General features: G+C 37.5%; 1 protein-coding gene across 1 annotated transcript in view; it reads left to right on the forward strand.

Annotated features, from left to right (window-relative positions):
- SPTBN5 (spectrin beta, non-erythrocytic 5) overlaps window positions 1-15,363 on the forward strand; it is a 100,076-nt gene that overhangs the window by 20,884 nt on the left and 63,829 nt on the right. The window contains exons 16-25 of the mRNA XM_087704455.1: window positions 2,139-2,269; window positions 2,852-3,103; window positions 4,878-5,165; window positions 5,700-5,943; window positions 8,220-8,359; window positions 10,296-10,395; window positions 11,555-11,725; window positions 12,743-12,907; window positions 13,234-13,460; window positions 14,787-14,973. Of these exons, the coding sequence (XP_087560581.1) occupies window positions 2,139-2,269; window positions 2,852-3,103; window positions 4,878-5,165; window positions 5,700-5,943; window positions 8,220-8,359; window positions 10,296-10,395; window positions 11,555-11,725; window positions 12,743-12,907; window positions 13,234-13,460; window positions 14,787-14,973 (1,905 nt within the window). The remainder of the gene's footprint in view (window positions 1-2,138; window positions 2,270-2,851; window positions 3,104-4,877; window positions 5,166-5,699; window positions 5,944-8,219; window positions 8,360-10,295; window positions 10,396-11,554; window positions 11,726-12,742; window positions 12,908-13,233; window positions 13,461-14,786; window positions 14,974-15,363) is intronic.

Consider the following 15,363-nt stretch of genomic DNA (forward strand, 5'->3'; position numbering starts at 1 on the left):
TCCCCATTTCCTCCCGATCAGCTGTGACTCAGGAGACAGAGAATAGATGGGGGCAGGGCTAGTCAGAGGTGCTATTTACCGGTTCTCCGAATTATTCAAAATTTCCACTACCAGTTCTCCAGAACTGGTCAGAACCTGCTGAATACCACCTCTAGTCCATATTCAAAAGTAGGACTAGCCTACTTTTTAACACCTCAGAGCCGAGGTGGCACAGTGGTTAGAGTGCAGTACTGCAGGCTACTTCAGCTGACTGCTAGCTGCAGTTCGGCAGTTCAAATCTCACCGACTCAAGGTTGACTCAGCCTTCCATCCTTCTGAGGTGGGTAAAATGAGATTGTTGAGGGCAATATGCTGTCTCTGTAAAAAGCTTAGAGAGGGTTGTAAAAGCACTATGAAGCGCTATATAAATCTAGGTGCTATTGCTATTAATTCTGAGCTTCACTTCAACAAATGAAAGCATAAAAAAAGGCAGACAGATTCATTTCAGACAAGTTATGCCTTTATAAAGTTTAAATCCTTTCCCGCTTTGTATCTGACCTCAGGGCAAATATTTCCTGCACATGTTATTTCAATAAAACCTATGGAATGGCATGAGCCTGATATCTCTTAAGCATTTCAGGCTGTTGCAGGTATTGCTCTGGCATGATCCATCAAAGCCATTCCGGTGGGGCAGTGGGATCACCTGGTTCTTACCAACAGGACTGTCTATCTTGATCCCAAGCTTAGAGTCCTGGCTTTGAATGAAGGATATACAGCTGTTGGGGACTGGCTGCTATTCTGAAAGGTAGAGAGAGCCTGTTCAACCAACTTTCAAAACATGTCAGTCAGCAGCAAAGCGTGTTCTTTATCTCTTAAACCAGGTTAAGAAATGGTTGTGTGCTTGTTCAAGAGTAGCCCTAGTTGGAATGCTGGAGGAAAAGATAAAGTCAGCTTTCTTATACACTCTATCACAGAACTGCTCCTTCTAGTAGCACCTGTTTGAAACAAACAAACCAGGAATGAGTTTTGACTGACAGGCAAACCCACTGGTGTTGTCAAAATTCCCCTCCCCTCTAAGCCCCTCCAGCGCAAAAGAGTGTGATTATGGACCCACTGGCACCAATACAGATTAATTTTAATGTATCAAATTGCCTTTTAACAACACGTACTAATTGCTTTTATTATACTATCAGTATCTATCAATTCCATCTGGATTAAAACATTGCATAAATAAATGCTGGTATAGTTTTCTGCCCATTCAAGGACTGAGTTTATCCTAAGCATTTTAAATTAGAGAAAGCCTGGGTACCCAATTAAAGTGATATTTTTGATGTTGTCATTTTCCATTTTTAATACTCCCATGTTCCCCACCATTTCTTCAGACTTCCGTTCAATCTTTCAGAAATCTGTTAAGGTATGACATTAGAATAGCTTACGCATTAGGTTTAGCTGATAGTGCCTGAGTCTGCCCCATCTGGAAACCAGTTTGATATGCAAAAACATTAATTATAACAAAGAAACTTTTCATATGACCGTGATTGTAAACAATTGCAAACAATTAACAGCTTCTGCAACAAATTAGCATTTAAAAAGCATATGTTTGTCATTTTACTCCTCCCAAGCCCATGACCCGTCAAAACCGCGGTCCACAAAAGCGCGATCGACGAAAGCGCGCATTTGACGTCATCACAGCGCGACGAAAAAAATTAAAAATTGAAATAAAAATTAAATTAAAGCAAGCCGATTCACATAAAGGTAAGGGTTAGGTTTAGGGTTAGGGTTAGGGTTAGGTTAAGTGTTAGGGTTAGGTTTAGAGCGTTAGGGTTACGTTTAGCGTTAGGTTAAGGGTTAGCGTTAGGTTTAGCGTTAGGTTAACAGTTAGGTTTAGGGTTAGATTTAGGGTTAGGTTAAGGGTTAGGTTTAGGTTTAGGGTTAGGTTTGGGGGGGTTAGGGTAAGGTTTTCGCTTTATTTTTACATTTTTCGATCACAGCGCGATGTTTTCGTCGCGCTGTGATGACGTCAAATGCGCGCTTTCTTCGACCGTGATTTTGTCATCCGCGGTTTTGTGGCGGAACCCCCAAGCCAGCCAAGATAATTTTCATAAATAACAATGGCAGAGATGAAAGTATATGATTTAGGTTACTGTCTCTTTTCTTAGAATTTCCTAATAGAATTGGCTGCTGGGAAAAAACAGCTGGATGAGATCAGTTCCTCAGCAGATATGTTTTCTAAGAGGTGTCCCGGAAAACAGAAGGAGATCCAAACTCGTAAGCAAGAGTTAAACAAGAGGTAAAAATAAGATACAACTGATAGCAACTGAACATATCAGCTTTGATATATGGTCTTTAAAACACTTGGGTGCAGTGACATATAAGAATCTAATGTGCAAATGTTTGAAAAGACCCACAGCTTTAAATATGTATGTGATAATTAGCTTTTCTAAAACATGTATGTTTATTCTTATTTCACCCTAATAATAATGATTATGAGAAGCAGTTTGGTATACTGGTTAAGGCACCAGGCCGGAAACCTGAAGACCAGGAGTTCTAGTCCTGCTTTAGGCACAAAGCCAGCTAGGTGACTTTGAGCCAGTCATTCATTCCTAAGAAGGTGGCAATGACAAATTACAAAGTCCCAAGAAAACTGCAAGGACTTCTCTAGGCAGCTGCCAAGAGCCTAAATTCATTAGATACTGAAGTATATATTTGTATTCCAATGTACTTGTCACTACATAATGAATTGACTATTGCTATTCTTTGCTTTCTATATTTAAACTATTCTTAAAACTTAAAATTCAAAATCTCTCTATGTACAGACATATTCCTGACTAACCCTAATGAGCTCTGCTTTATTATTGTGTATTTTTTAAAGGTGGGAATGTCTGGAAGCATTAAAAGAAGAAAAAGGCTCAGAACTGGTTGGGGTTACTGATGTGAAGATGCTCCTTCAGGATTGCCGTGACACTCAGGAACTGTTACAAGACAAAATGACCAGCCTTGAGGATTTAGGGCAAGGGAACAAGCCTGCTGTCCTGGAAGTGCAGTCACGCAAGCTTTCAGCCTGTGAAAGAGACATCTTAGTTCTGGAGAGAAAAATTGAATACCAAAAGAGGATAGCCAATTTGTAAGAAATCAATTCTTTACTATGTTATAGTAATAGTATTATAGTTGTTACACTTATAATCTGGATACCAGTTTAAGCAAAGAGTGACACCTGCATATCTAACTTGACTTAGGTACAGCAATGATGCATACCTTTTTCTTTAGTTGATTAGCAGTAATACTAAGGAGATGCACTTTTCTTTTTAGAAAGGTTGTTAGCCTGATTGAATAGATCAGAGTTTGGAATGACTTTGAATAGAGAGAAATGGATGGATGGATGAATGGATGGATGCAGTGGTGGGATTTAGCCAGTTCGCACCTTCTCAGGGCTGTTCAATTTGCATCCCAAATATAGTAGTATCATAAATACTATCAATATTATTTGTTGTGGTGGTTCAGTCACTAAGTCATGTCCGTCTTTATGACCCCATGGACTATAGCATGATAGGACCCCCTTATTAGCCCACACAGAGTTTGCCCAAATTCATGTTCGTTGCATCAATGACAATATCTAACCATCTCATCCTCTGTCATCCCCTTCTCCCTTTGCCTTTATTTTTTTCCCAACATCAGGGTCTTTTCCAATGATTATGTGGCCAAAATATTTGAGCTTCAGCTTCAGTATCTGTCATTTTAAAGAACAGCCGGGGTTTATTTCCTTTAAGAATCAATATTATTAGGAATGGTCTTTATACTCAGAACCATATTTTCCAAGGTCCTTTTTCTTCATTATGGTAACTCCTGCTTTGCTTCAAGAGACACATAATAACCTCAAAGTTATCTTACCCCTCTTTGGCTCAATTTATTATATCAATCATAAAATTTTATCAGTCATAAAATTAGTTTAGTTGAAAAGGAGCCTATACTTAGAAGAAGGCTCCTGGCTATGAGCCCCAATAGTAGATAATTTGTCTTACTAGGTAGTTTCAACCCTGACACCTTAAAAGCATCAGATATAAAATGTTGTATACAATCCTCCCTGAGACATTGAGTAACACTTCTAACACCACACTTATACCATCAGACAGAACCTGACTAGAAGAAGTCATTCCAGCTAGCATAAGTAGCTTCCTAGTTTCTATGACTGTCTCAAAATTGCTTAGTGATATTCATGGTTAAGTAATTTCAAATTAACTTTGTGTGTGTGCCTCCAAGCCTGGAAATTGCCCCGATTAATTCGTGCAGTTTTCTTGATACCATTTTTTGGGAAGTGGTTTTGCCATTCCTTTTTTCCTAGGGCTGAGAGAGAGTCTCTGGCCCAAAGTCATCCAGTTGGATTTGTGTCTAAGGCAGAACTAGAGGTCATGGTTTCCTAGTTTCTACCATGGTTCTTTAACCGCTGCACAAACCTTGGCTCTCTTTAAATTGACTACTACTATTCATGGTCCTATCATTTCCCTGAATATACAAGACATCTCACATCAATTTAATATTTTCAATTAATAAAGTGATCTAGGAAGGCAGACCTCCATTCAGCAAGCTGATGTGTTCATAACTAGAATTAACTTTCGGCTAATATCTCTTAGCTCAACATGGTATGCATTTTTATTCTATTTTCCCTATACATGCTAACATAGATTCTGATTAATTTCCTGGAAATATGTTTACACAAATTTCCAAATCATGGGAATTTATCACATTGCATTCATCATGTGATAATATTTAGATGTGGAACAAAATCAATGAATTAACAATATTCAATATATCAGGCATACCTTTTTTCAGGGAAATTTGACTTCGGTTAATAATTGTAATTCATTCTAATTCAATAATGTGTCTCCGGCTTCATTGCACAGAATCCAAGATTCTAATCCTGCAGAGAGTCATGCCATAAAAGAACATGGAGAATACTTGGAGAATCTATTATTAATGTTAAAGTTAAAAACAGAGGAGAAGAAGGTGGTTTTGCAGAAAGCAAGGGATCAACAAGCTTTTCTGCAAGAGAGCCACAGACTTCTCTTATGGATTGATGGTATGAAGGAGAAACTGACAAGTGAAGAGATGTGTACAGATGTGATCTCTGCAGAACAGCTCCTGAAAGAGCACCAGGATTTGCTGAAAGAGATACACAGTCAGAATCACAGGTACTTGTAAGACCATGTAGTAAATATAAGAATTGCTGAATTAATAATCATGATACAATCTGCAATACCGATTTGGACATTTTAAAATCATAATTACTGTAATAAAAAGGACAATCAGAGGTGACTACTCATTCTAGTCATATATTACTTCACTCACCAAAAGCAGGGGAGGGAAGTTGGAAATACTGTGCTAAATCATAGTTATTGGCTACCATTGTTGACTTTATGTAAAAGATTAAGTCCTAGTAAGTCAAATATGATGGTTACAATCTATAATGGATGAATTAACAGAACTCTCTAAACCAATATAACAATGCAATGTAAGAACCAGGACAATACTGTATATTCCACAAAAACAATTTAATGCTATCATCATCCATTTGAGAATAAAATATTGAATAGATATATTTAATCAATTATGCCTCTCTAAGGAAGCATGTGTAACTCTGAAAACCTTAAAACATGAATAAGTGTAGATACTATTCAAACAAGAGAAAGATATGATATATGCAATTGTTTTGGAACCTTTGGCAGATTTAAGCAGCTACAAGAATTAGGCGAGAAGGTTGCAGATAGTTCATCCAACATTGGAGCTCTTGATGTTGGTGAATATATAGACAGAATTGCTCAAGGAAGAAATGAGCTGGATGAGTTATGGACGGAGCGACAGAAGAAGCTACAGGAAAATATAGCATTGCACAAATTCATCAAAGAAGTTGGTTCAATCCTTGCTGCTATCTCCAGCCATGAGGCCTTTTTTCAGACGGACAATCTTGGGGTAACTATTAATGATTTTACTTCAAATTTAGACTGGAATTTATTTATAGGTAGTCCTGAACCACAATTGACCCCAAAATTTCTTTTGCTATGTGAATAGCTGTTAAATTAATTTTGCCCCATTTCTTGCCATATTTGTCACTGTGGTGCTTGTTAGTAACATGGTGATAATTGCTTCTCCATTGACTTTACTTGCCTGAACGTCCCAAAAGGTAATCCCATACTCCCGGGATACTGCAATCATTATAAATATGAACCGGTTGCCAAGTATCCAAATTTTGATCACATTACCATGGGGATGCTACAGTGGTCATCAGTGTGAAAAAATGGTCATGCCACTTTTTTCACTGATGAACAGTCACTAAATGAACTGTTTTAAGTCCAGGACTACCTATATTTACAAAGCTTATATACTTCACACAACTCCAGACTGCTTACAATTACAAGATTAAAAATGCTGAACTAATCACTTCAAACCATCACTCAAATAAATACAAATAATAACAAGTATTCCATTCATTTTAAGTCAAGAAAAAGCACACAATGAGCCACAAAACACCCTGTTTTAGAAAATACATTCTTGCTTTAAAAAACACCCTCAGCGAGGTAGGAAGGTGGAGGCAGAAGTGTTTTCAGACTGATATCTCCTGTTTTGATGGAAGGTTAGGAACCTAAGATGGCCGAGATGGCACAGTGGTTAGGGTGCAGTACTGCAGGCCACTTCAGCTGACTGTTATCTGCAGTTCAGCGGTTCTAATCTCACCGGCTCAAGGTTGACTCAGCCTTCCATCCTTCCGAGGTGGGTGAAATGAGGACCCAGACTGTGGGGGCGATATGCTGACTCTGTAAACCGCTTAGAGAGGGCTGAAAGCCCTATGAAGCGGTATATAAGTCTAACTGCTAACTGCTATTGCTAAGCTTTGCCTCCATATTTGTACACCCAGGAAAGGCAAATTCCACTCAGATGGTCTCAGAACTTCATAACCAATGAACCAAATGGAGAATAGTAGCAGTCCACACCATCTAGCATCATTGTTAAAAATTCTAATTAAATTAATTAAATTCAGGGGGAACGAATATTCTTAAATTATTGTTACATTACTGTTGTTGCCCACTAGTGGCCAGCAGAGCTGGCAGAGATTTGGACAGTGAGGAGGTTGGGGAGGAACATGGGCCAGTCCTGTAGTCTGGAGAAGGCTCTGATGAGGGCTCTGCATCGAAGGCAGAGATGGGGCCGTCTGACAGTTGTCAGCTGCCTTCACGGTCAGACATCAGTGAGGCAGATGAACAGCTGGAGCCTGTTCCCAGTGTGTGCATGCGCAAAGTTGCCAGATGAAGGGAACAGCTAAGGAGCAAGGGCCAACATGGGAGAAGGCCACAGGTGGGTGATAAATGGCTCCCCCCATAGGGAATAAAAGAGGAGTGAAAGGGGAATAGAGTTTGCAGAAGACAATTAGTTCGCTTAATTGACTTGTGGCTGTCAGAGGCTCCTTGCCAAGTTTTGAAGATATCGGCCTGGCAGCTGCTAAGTCCTCGACTTGCGACCAGTCCTAAAGTCCTTGACTTATGACCAGCCGCAAGTCCTTGACCTATGATTGACAGTTGGCAACAGCCCAGCCATGCCTGATTGGCTAAGATGCAGCTGACTGAGCATGAGCTGCCAAAGGTATTCCTATTGGTCGCCCTGCTTGACAGCTCCCGTATAAATAACTGTCAAGCAGGGCGAGGTGCTGAATTCTATCTGTACATCAGGGGTAGTCAACCTTTTTATACCTACCGCCCACTTTTGTATCTCTGTTAGTAGTAAAAAATTCTAACTGCCCACCAGTTCCACAGTAATGGTGATTTATAAAGTAAGGAAGTCAATTAAATTTAAAAAAGGAACGTGCTTCACTATTGGACAAAACCCCTACCGCCCACCATGAAAGCTGGAATGCCCACAAGTGGGCAGTAGGGACCAGGTTGACTACCACTGCTGCACATAGTTAACTGTTGCTGTTACACAATAAATAGCTGTTCGCTTACCTCAGCCACCTCACGCCTCATCTGTTCCTTCGAACTTCAACAGCAGTTCTCCAAGCCAGATAGGGTCTGTGACTGTATATTCACCTTTGAAAGACTTTGCTGGATATGAATGAGAGGAATTCACAGTAACTTAATAAAAAGGGTCATTTGTCAGGACAAGGAGTCTGCTTCGTGGTTTGGGAAAACATGTTCTGGAGATAAGCATGAAATAATATTATGGGGATGTCGTAACTCTTATGGTCTTTCTTTCAGGATCACATGGATTCAACTCAGAGTCTCCTGAAGCAACATGAGGATTTTGAACAAGTGCTGTTGGTATTGAAACGTCGAATAAATGCAACCAATGGCCAAGGAGAGCACCTGATAGAAATGGGTCATTTTGCTTTTGACAGGTATGTCATCTGAGAACTATAAAAGAGTAGTATTACCAAGAAGCTCATAAATTCCTCCCTTTGACTTGATGTGTGTTTGTGTGCATACTGTAAAGTGAACCCAGGAAAATAAATAATTTATCTTTTCAGAAGCTGGCTTAGTATTAATGTTGACAAGTCAATTTGTATCTTTGCAACCCATTTCATTATTTTTTAAATATACTTTAAAAACTTAAAAATTTAATTAATTTATTTCTCTATAGAATAAAGCAATTTCTGCATTTTACCCACTCTTCTGCTGAATAAAATGGACCATCAATATTCTCTTAAGCTTTCAGGATGGCTTTACAGTGCATTGAGAGCAGTAGTCTGGATAGCTCATGTCTGAAGATGACCATTTCTCTCATTATATAACTAAAACCTTCCAAATTATCAATGCTTGAAAAGTTGAAAAATCAGGGGAGCAGTTCTCAAAAATAATTTGTTGGGTGTTTGTTTTTTTTTGTTTAGCAATAGCAATAGAACTTAGACTTCTGTACTGCTTCATAGTACTTTACAGACTTCTCTAAGTGGTTTACAAAGTCAGCATATTGTCCCCAATAATCTGGGTCCTCATTTTACCCACCTCGAAAGGATAGAATTCAACCTTGAGCCCATGGGATTTGAACTGTTGAACTTCAGCTAGCACTTAGCTGAAGTAGCCTGCAGTATTGCCCTTTAACCACTGTGCCAGGTTGGCTCATTTCTCAATTTTCAATTGGAATGTTTCAATTGGAAGATGTTAGAATTACTCTTGTGCTTGTTGTGTCCTGCCCTTTTTCTCATTTTCTTTCAATTTGATGAGGAAAAAAATTGACTTGCAGAAATTAAAGATCAGTGTCATTCTCATTGGGGATTTGTAGGCTTTTTAAATGTTTCTTACTTATCAAATCAGCCAGGACATGCCTGAGAATGTGCACTCATTCATTCAGTAATGGGGTTTTCCCATGTTGTAATTAAATTCTGAGGGAAGACTCCCCAGGGAAAGTCACCCTATGGGGCTTCTTCAGACCAGGAAGTATCAAGGATCACCAGAGAGCCTAAAAAGTGAGAGATACTAGGCAGGGGTCAGTTTTTGACAGTTCTAACCTCTTCTATAGAAGAGGTTCCACAAACCTACAGTGCCGTTTAGAACCGGTTCCCGCTCCCTCCCCCCCGCCCCTCCACACATCATCAAGATGAAGAGCGAGAGGAGGAATTCTGGGAGTTGAAGTCCACAAGTCTTAAAGCTGTCAAGTTTGAACACCCCTGAGGTTTTTTTTCTAAAGGGTTAGGGGTTCAAGGGTCTTGTAACTTGACAGCTTTAAGACTTGCATGCTTCAAATGCCAGAGTTTCTGAGCCAACATTTTGGTTGCTAAACAAGAGCGTTGTTAAGTGAGTTTCACCACATTTTACAAGTTGGCCACGTCCACCCAGTCACATGACTGCCAAGCCACTCCCACAAAGCAGGCCACACCTACAGAAGAGGTTCTAAAAATTTTTGAAATCCACCACTGATACTATGGTATCAGGAAAAAAACTTGCTGCCACCAGATGCCAATCAACCCAGCACAAAAACAACACATTAAGAAAACTTCTAAGCAGCCTAAGCAGAAAGAAGAAAAACAGAAACTTTTACAGTAAGGGAAAAATAGCTTATGGGAACACAAATTTTGCCATTGTGTTAATTTTAATGGCTAGTGCAAACCATGAAGAGACCTGTTGCCTGAAATGAGCTCACTGAACAACTTAAAACACGCCACTTAGATTCACTGTGCCTCAGTTTCCTTTAGCCACACAAAGAAAACTTTGCACCTTTAAGTTCATAAAAGAAATTTGAAAATAACAATAACTTTTTTTCCTTCTAACCAGAAAAATCAAGTGTATTTGCTGTATTAAATGTTTGAAAAACTGAAGCATCTGTTACTTCCTCTGCAGGATTAAGAAGACAATGGTTACCTTATGTGAAAGATGGAAATTGCTCATAAATAAATATGAGCAGAGAAAAAGGAGGCTCTTGGATTCTCTTCTACTACAGGTCAGGATGTTGATCTGCTGCAGACTATTTGTAGAAAGCTTGAATTTATCACTCTGAACTATGCATTTTCCAACTCAACATATTTCATCTGACTGTTATGTTACATGTATTAAATCAGAAGCATATAACCAATGACCCCAGGACCATATGTGCCCTTCAAGTTCTGAAATGTTTTAGTAAATTACAAAATATATGCATGTTTGGCAGAATGGAAAGTGATTAAATACAAGAACTATATTTAATTTAAAGGAAATGTGGAAGTAGTTTTGTCTCTTTCCCACCCTCTATTTTATGGGAAATGACTCATAGCACGCCACTGAAAAGCCAAAGGTGACCCTCTGGAGAGCCCAGAAAAGTTGTACATTCCTGTGAGCCAAGTTATATAATATATCATTTGGTCTTGGCCTAGCTTGACATGGGAATATACAGTCTGCACTTATAGACAAAATGCATGTGTTATACTTCTTTTACGTAATGTAATTAAATGTTGTTTAATGAGACTTATATGTCCCCCTGCCTGCATGTGACTTTAAGTGCTCACACTTCAAATACAGTAATTGGGTTAAAACATGGCATTAAAACTAATAATAATTTATTAAGAGTATAGGCCAGAAGGCAGGAGCATCTGCAGAAAAAGTATATTCTCCAGGTTCCAACAGATGACATTAGTTAATCAAAGGAACTCAATTACACCAACTTAGCAGGATCAAATTGCCAGAACAGGATATATTTTATATATTTATTTTATTTGTGTGTGTGTGTGTGTGTGTGTGTGTGTGTGTGTGTGTGTGTGTGTGTGTATGAATTAGGGAAAAAAATAGAAAAAGCATGAAAAACAGTACAAACAAAACAAGAAACAGATAATTAAAGAACTGAGTTCTGATCTTCTTATAACAGTTAGAAACCAACTTATTATCCCTTCTCCCTCCCTAAGATTACATCATGTAAGTTTTCTCTATCCCATATTCAACATTTTTAATCAGCAAATCCAGAAATCACCATTTCACTTCCCCCCCATTTTCAACAAAAAGTCCGCAAAAGGCTTCCAGTCTTTTATGAAAGTATTTTTGGTCATAAGAGTCTTTAATATGCTACATGTATGACACATTTTACTGTACTGTCTACTCAAGTTCTCAAAATCTAATGTATACAATTGTAGGAATTCATTCGTGACACTGCTGAACTCTTGGTATGGATGGAAGAAAAATACAAGATAGCCTCAGATGAGTCTTATCGTGATCCCACAAATATCTTACGGAAGCTGAAAAGGCATGAGGCTGCGGAACAAGAAATGATGGCCAATAAGAAGCATTTTATGGGGGTGATGATGGTAAGATGGTCTTATGCAGGTAGAAAGATAATTAGTAGAAGGGCTAGTAATTTGATAATCTTTGGCTATTGAGAGAATTGCAAAATTACATACAGATAGTCTGTGTAAATTGCTATGATACAACTAATAAGAAAACAAGCTTATGTCCATGTATTCAAAACACAGGGTTGAAATCTTGGGAGATTCTACGCTAGCTATTTGTATAATAATGTAACCATCACATAAATGATATAGCATAAGACTATAGCCATGGCAGGTTGATGCTATAAATCACTAGTGATGATTTGCTCTAGAATTCCTACAAAACCTGTGTTTAATTTTTTTTAAAGAAAATTAAAATTAGAATACAGATTTTAAATATTCAGTTTAAAACTGTACAGTCAGTTTAAAAGCTTCATAATTTAAGTGCTTTCATTTTGGATGTATCAACATATGAGTGCACATCCTGGCAATGCAAGTGAATGAATGATTGCAGAATTTCTCTGCAGCAAAAAAATAACAGTATTTTAATTGTTCATGTCTAGTTCTTGTATGAATTTATACTTTTATACCTACCCAAAACAAACTAGATTACATAAATTTATAACTTCTGATATTAAATCTACACCTTCACTTTTTCTGCAGACATTCATCAAATCCACTCATAGGATCAAACCTCTTTCATTCAAATCAATCATTACCAGATTATCCCATAGAAAATTGACTTCTTCTACTCTTTATGCCTTTCACATAAAGTAGCTTATTTTAGTAAATTGGAAAATGTATTGACTAGATTACCAAGATTAATTATATCCATGTCAGTATGACAGTGTGTCTTCACTCAAGAATGTAGAGTTGTAATATTATTGTTATTGATAACTGATGATTCATACAAATTCATACAATTGGTATGAGTTATGAAGGTTTATACTATACATGCACTTTCTCTGAATACAGTTCAGCCGGTAGAAACAACCACCATACTTTTTGCAGTTATCAAGAGAAGAGGTTTTGACTAAATGTATTACATTTCTCTAGGCTGGAAATCAACTGATACAAAATGGCCACTATGCTGCAGATACCATTCAGGACAAAATGTTAGAAATAAAGAAGAAATGGGAGAAACTCTACAGCAAGATGATAGAACATGGAGATAAATTGAGGCAAGCTGGTCAGCAGGAACAACTGATGGAGCTTCTTGAGGTTAGGAGCAATGCATGAATGAATGATTTATTACAGTCAAATTCAAAATACCTTATAAATACTAAAATATCTAAGACATTATATGAAGGCAATAGGAAATTACAGAAATTAAAGCCCCCCTTTTAATTCTCCTTAGGTTTCCTGCAGTCAGATTCTGCATGTTGCCCACAAAATTTAGCAAGATCAAATATAGAAGCAGATATCCTATCTGAATGCAAAAAGACAGAAGCATTGAATTGGGAAGACCTGGAAAGTTTTGTAAAACGGGCATAATAAATTTGAGCATCACCTGTATTTGTATCTGATTTCTACTTCTCTTTCCTTAGGATGCTGACGAGAAGATAGAGAAGATAGAAAGGATGCTTCAAAATGCAGAATTGGGTCATGATTTGCGTTCCAGTCGCAATTTACTTAAGGAGCATAGACAACTAGAAAATGAAATGCAGGGACTGGCTGAGAAAATGAATTCCATTGTGTCTCATGCCAAGAGTGTAGCTACACATCACTTCAATAGAGAGAGGATTCTTGATGAGACCCAGAATTATCTGGACAGGTGAGATATTATTATTTCAGGGATCCAAAATCCAAAAGCTACTTCTAAACTAGAGCAAATTATTGTACAAGGCAGGGAGCAGAAAAAACTGCTAGTATGCTTTCAGTGACTGAATACTGAGGTTGGCGTTCGGAAAAGTTAATGAGACAATCATTCCTCTCTTCTTCTATAGAAGAATAACAAGACATATTTTCACCTTAATCTGCCTCACAGGAGATTTTTTTTAAGCAATAAAATATTTTAAATATTATGTATTCAATTAATTAATTAAATATTTAAATGTTAAAGTTAAATACTTGCTAATGAAAAATAAGACAATTGGTGCCCCCTTCAAGCAGCCCCAGAGCCTTTTTTGTAGTCCCTAGAACATTTAATTATCTAATAGCCACCCAATTTATACACAGTGACTCTGGGTGGTGTACAATTCCCAGTTCACCCAGCTGAATTTCAGTAAAAAAAACTTCAAATTTGTCTCATTTAAAGCAAGAAAAAAGTATGAAATAGGTACATTGAGTTTGTTTGGTTTAGCATACTTAGTATATACCTTTAAACTTTCTATATACATCCTCATTGCACAATCACATACTATCAGGTGATCTTATTATGTGAAATTTTTCTGTCCTTGCAGATCAATAAATAAAAAGAACAATGCTGTTTGCAATCACTCCAAAAGATTTTTTTTTCTTTTATTTTTTCTGGAAAGTACTGCATAAGAAAATACAGCAAATTACACAAAAGCAATGCACTCAAATTAAAATTGCCACACATTCCATAGATTGGATAAGTATAATGTAAAATAGTTGTGGAAAATGTCCCTATGTTGCTTTCTCTTCTTGTCTAGCATTATTACTTTACTAATACTACTAATGGCATTTGTACTAATAGGACCAATCAATTAGACACGTTTAGTTAGTTATGATTCTTTTTAAATATACAAATGTGAACAGCCTTAAAAAAAAATCTAATCTAGAAATTTTGTCAACTAATTTTTGTTTAGAATATATTATAAAGGTTTAAGGCTATTAGATGACTCAGTAATAATTAATGAAATGCCACTAGGTGGTTGTGTTTTTAACTACGGATTACTCTAGGCAAAAGGACACTAAAACAATTTCAGTCAAATGAGAACTATGATATGTTGAAAGTAAGACTCATCAAGAACTTTGACATTCGATATGAATGTAAGTAATGACTGTGGAAGAGATGCAGGAAAGCTAATTATAATCAATTGACACACTTTCTACAAGATGTAATGTAAGATGATTATTTTTGTATGTGTGTTGTTTGTTTAATTAAATTTTTTTTTAAAAAAAATCTAATCTACAGATTTGATTCCCTCCAAAAACCTCTTGCCGAGAGGGGGCATCTGTTGGAGGCAAATGTGGAACTGTTTCAGTTCTACCATTACCATGACATGGAAATGAAATGGATTAATGAGCGAATGTCCATTGCCAATTCCACAATCCAAGGAAAATCTTTAAATGGGGCTCAAAGCTTGCTACAGAAGCAGAAGGTAACTCTTATAACTTATAATGGTTCTTTAAAAGTCAGACTGGGGACGTTCAAAAGCATTTCACTTTTTACATTTGGGTTAGCGTTAGCCGCTCATTCTTCAGTCAGATGGAAAACTTGCCAGGAACAAGGATTCAGCCTATCCAAATATCAGTCCTACGTTAGAAATAATTCTAAAACCAAAATGAAATATGTATTCTCTCAAGATAGCAATAGCAATAGCAGTAGACTTATATACCGCTTCATAGGGCTTTCAGCCCTCTCTAAGCGGTTTACAGAGAGTCAGCATATTGCCCCCAACAATATGGGTCCTCATTTTACCCACCTCGGAAGGATGGAAGGCTGAGTCAACCCTGAGCCGGTGAGATTTGAACCGCTGAACTGCTGATCT

The sequence above is a fragment of the Thamnophis sirtalis genome, unplaced genomic scaffold, assembly GCF_051295495.1.
Source record: "Thamnophis sirtalis isolate CommonGarterSnake01/CBP01778 unplaced genomic scaffold, rThaSir2_p1.2 scaffold_1, whole genome shotgun sequence".
NCBI lineage: Eukaryota > Metazoa > Chordata > Lepidosauria > Squamata > Natricidae > Thamnophis > Thamnophis sirtalis.